The 2,915-nt window shown below is 32.6% G+C and overlaps 1 protein-coding gene across 1 annotated transcript in view; it reads right to left on the reverse strand.

The window, feature by feature from the left end:
- The window catches only part of LOC108748268 (Kv channel-interacting protein 4-like), a 33,676-nt gene extending 30,975 nt beyond the window's left edge, over nt 1-2,701 (reverse strand). The window contains exons 1-2 of the mRNA XM_018486312.1: nt 2,392-2,701; nt 1,209-1,529 (exon numbers count right to left, since the gene is read on the reverse strand). Coding sequence (XP_018341814.1) covers nt 1,209-1,529; nt 2,392-2,701 — 631 coding nt within the window. The remainder of the gene's footprint in view (nt 1-1,208; nt 1,530-2,391) is intronic.
- Between the last annotated feature and the right edge of the window lie 214 nt (nt 2,702-2,915).

A 2,915-nucleotide genomic window follows, 5' to 3' on the forward strand; every position in this document is an offset into this window, starting at 1 on the left:
CATATATATATATAAATGTTTAAAGGTAATTTTATTAAAGTTTGTGAAACATATATTTCAAAATATGTGCGCGTAAATAATGTAAAAATCATTTTTTATTTCATTAGTAAAAGGTCAATATAGGATTGTTAATTGCTCTAGTTTATTAAATCCGAGTAAAGTTGATAAAAAAAAATATAGTTTAACGAGAAGGCAAGCAAACTACATAGGTACAGGCATCATGCAATATAGATGAACCAGTAGAACACGTAAGTAGCGTGCAGTGTTGGTTAAAGTGTCAGGAAAACCCTGGAGGCTTTCACGTTTCACGAACAAGTATGTGAGTCACTCTTTTACTGGCTGTCCAATAGAAAGCATATAAGATAGTATATCTTATATGCTGTTTTCTATACTAACATCAGTTCATCGAATACTTCACGTTTATAAAACGTAAAATATTATTCCCCTATGGTTTTTGATTCTTAACTCATCCTCGAAAAGAGAAAAGTCGCTTCTTTCATAGCATTTTTACATATGCGCATATAAAATTGTTTCATTTTATCGCTGCTGGGTATATATCCGTTTATATTAATAATTTTATACATATAAATATTATGACTTATGTACACTTAAAATATAAAATAGAATTAAAATATAATTGAACGGATAGTTTAATGAACCTATCAGATATTTTTTAAATTAATGTCATAGCTTTCATATTAAAGAGTATATTATTTCAATTTCATCATTCACAAGAAAGAAGATATGAATAATATGAAATATATTAAGTATCTATCTTTCTACATATATATAAATTTCTTGGAGTGAAATCTCACTCTAAAAGAGTGAAAATACTGCCATTACTGAAAAAGAATAAAAATATTTATACTCTTGAATAAGAGTAGCAGATTTTTACTCTTTTTTGGAGTAAGATTTCTTTCTTTTTTAAAAATGTGCCACTCTTAAAGATCTTATTCAAAAGTGCCAAAATTTTCACTCCTTTTTAATAGTAGTAGTATTTTCATCTTTTTGGAGTGAGATTTTAAGAAATTTAAAGAGTACAATTCTATTTTTCTATTTATACATTTTTTAGGACAAAGTTTTCACTGATATATGTATCTAATGTATTTATATCAGAGGTTTTCAGTTAATAAATATTCAACAAAAAATTTGTTTTTTGTGTGAAGTATAACAACAATTATACATTAATAAATCTGGGATAAATATACCTAGGGCGAATTTGACGCCGGTCCAGGCTTGCCTCACGTAGTTGATTAACCTCCTGTAGAGAGGCCTTGGTGGTCTCTTGGTAGAAGTCCCCTCCTCACTGCTATCGTTATCCAGCGTTCCCGGCGGCGGGCCTACGCCCGACAGGGTGCCAGCTTGATTCCTCTTGCCGAGGATATTCACGACCTCCCGCAGCCCAGGCGCAACGCCCTGCAGTCCTGGTGCGTAATTCGCGGGGGCGACGCCGGAACCAAAGAGGTTCGCGCCGCCCCCGCGACCTCTGCCACGTCCACGACTTGCACGACTCCAGACAGTACTACTGCCTTCGAGAGTTTACGATATGATCAGATTTCGATATTACGACTTAGCAGTTCATACTTTTTACATAAATGAGAAATCGAACAACATCAAGATGATCGGATGTTCTATTTTTATAGGTACACGCTATATATTCAGTCATCAAAATAATACGTTTATAAGAACTTTAAATTTCTTAAAATATGTTATTGTTCCTTTTTACAATTTAAAGATCATTTTAAACAAAGAAAACCTGAATTATTTAAAAAAAAAAAACAATTCATAATACGAAATTGTTCTTGAGTTACAATTTTCGAGTTCAAAAAATTCATATATTTATCAAATGACGAAGACAGATTGTGTTACGACGTAATAAATAATATAGACGTTCTCAAGGATGCCGTTTGTTTTAAAAATAACGCGAATAAATATCATGTGTAGATAATTAACGAGGACATTAGAAAATTTTGGACTCTCAAAGATAAATTAAAAAAATAAAATATTATTTATAATAATAACAAATTTTAAAATTACGCAAACAAATATTAATAGCAATAATATAATCTTTTAATTAAAAATAATAAAATTTATTCAATTAAAAAATGGAAATTAAGAATGTCATTTAAGAAATAAAGATAATATAATATAAAATGTAAAACAAGACTATTATCCGATTTGTTGTAATAATAATACTGCTAAATTTAATTTTAATTAATTTCAGTTAGCATCAAAATATATTAAAGTTTTATGTGTTAAATAAAAATAACATTTATAAAACCACAAAATTAAAAATATTTTTGTTTCTTCAAAAATTGCAAAATATGATTTTTCACATTTACTTGCGGTATTCGATTTCTATCTTCCAATTATAATGAAACGCCATAATACCTTGGCGCTTTTTATAGGAGGGGAGCCCCACCACGGGGCCGCAACCCCCCGCGGATCCTGCAACAGAAGAGCTGATGGTGGCAAGACAGGGAACACCCCGACCGCCACCCGTTCGACGTTCCAAATCACGACGTCTGCTACCTCCTCCGCCTCCACTGCCACCGCCACCCCCGGCGGACAACACCACGACGGACCCAGAGGTACGTTTGCGTGGCCCTCTTTCCGCGGAGCCCCTTCTTATCGACGAAGGCCCCGCTCGTTTACGTTGCCGGAGTCGCCACAGACTTCCACGGGAAATTCTGTAAGGCATTTCGTAGGGTCGTCACCCTAGTAGTTATCATAGAGCTATGATAGAGTAGTTATCATAGCTCACGTATCATTTTTTTTCGTTTATGAATAAAATTTCTTCTTCCTTACATACATCAATTACGTTTCTCTTTTTTTTCACGAGTAAGTTTATATCTGCTATACTTTTACGTGATATATAGAATTGTTATAATTTGTTATATATAATTTTATGTAAA

This window comes from Trachymyrmex septentrionalis, unplaced genomic scaffold (assembly GCF_001594115.1).
Source record: "Trachymyrmex septentrionalis isolate Tsep2-gDNA-1 unplaced genomic scaffold, Tsep1.0 scaffold22, whole genome shotgun sequence".
Classification (NCBI taxonomy): Eukaryota; Metazoa; Arthropoda; class Insecta; order Hymenoptera; family Formicidae; genus Trachymyrmex; species Trachymyrmex septentrionalis.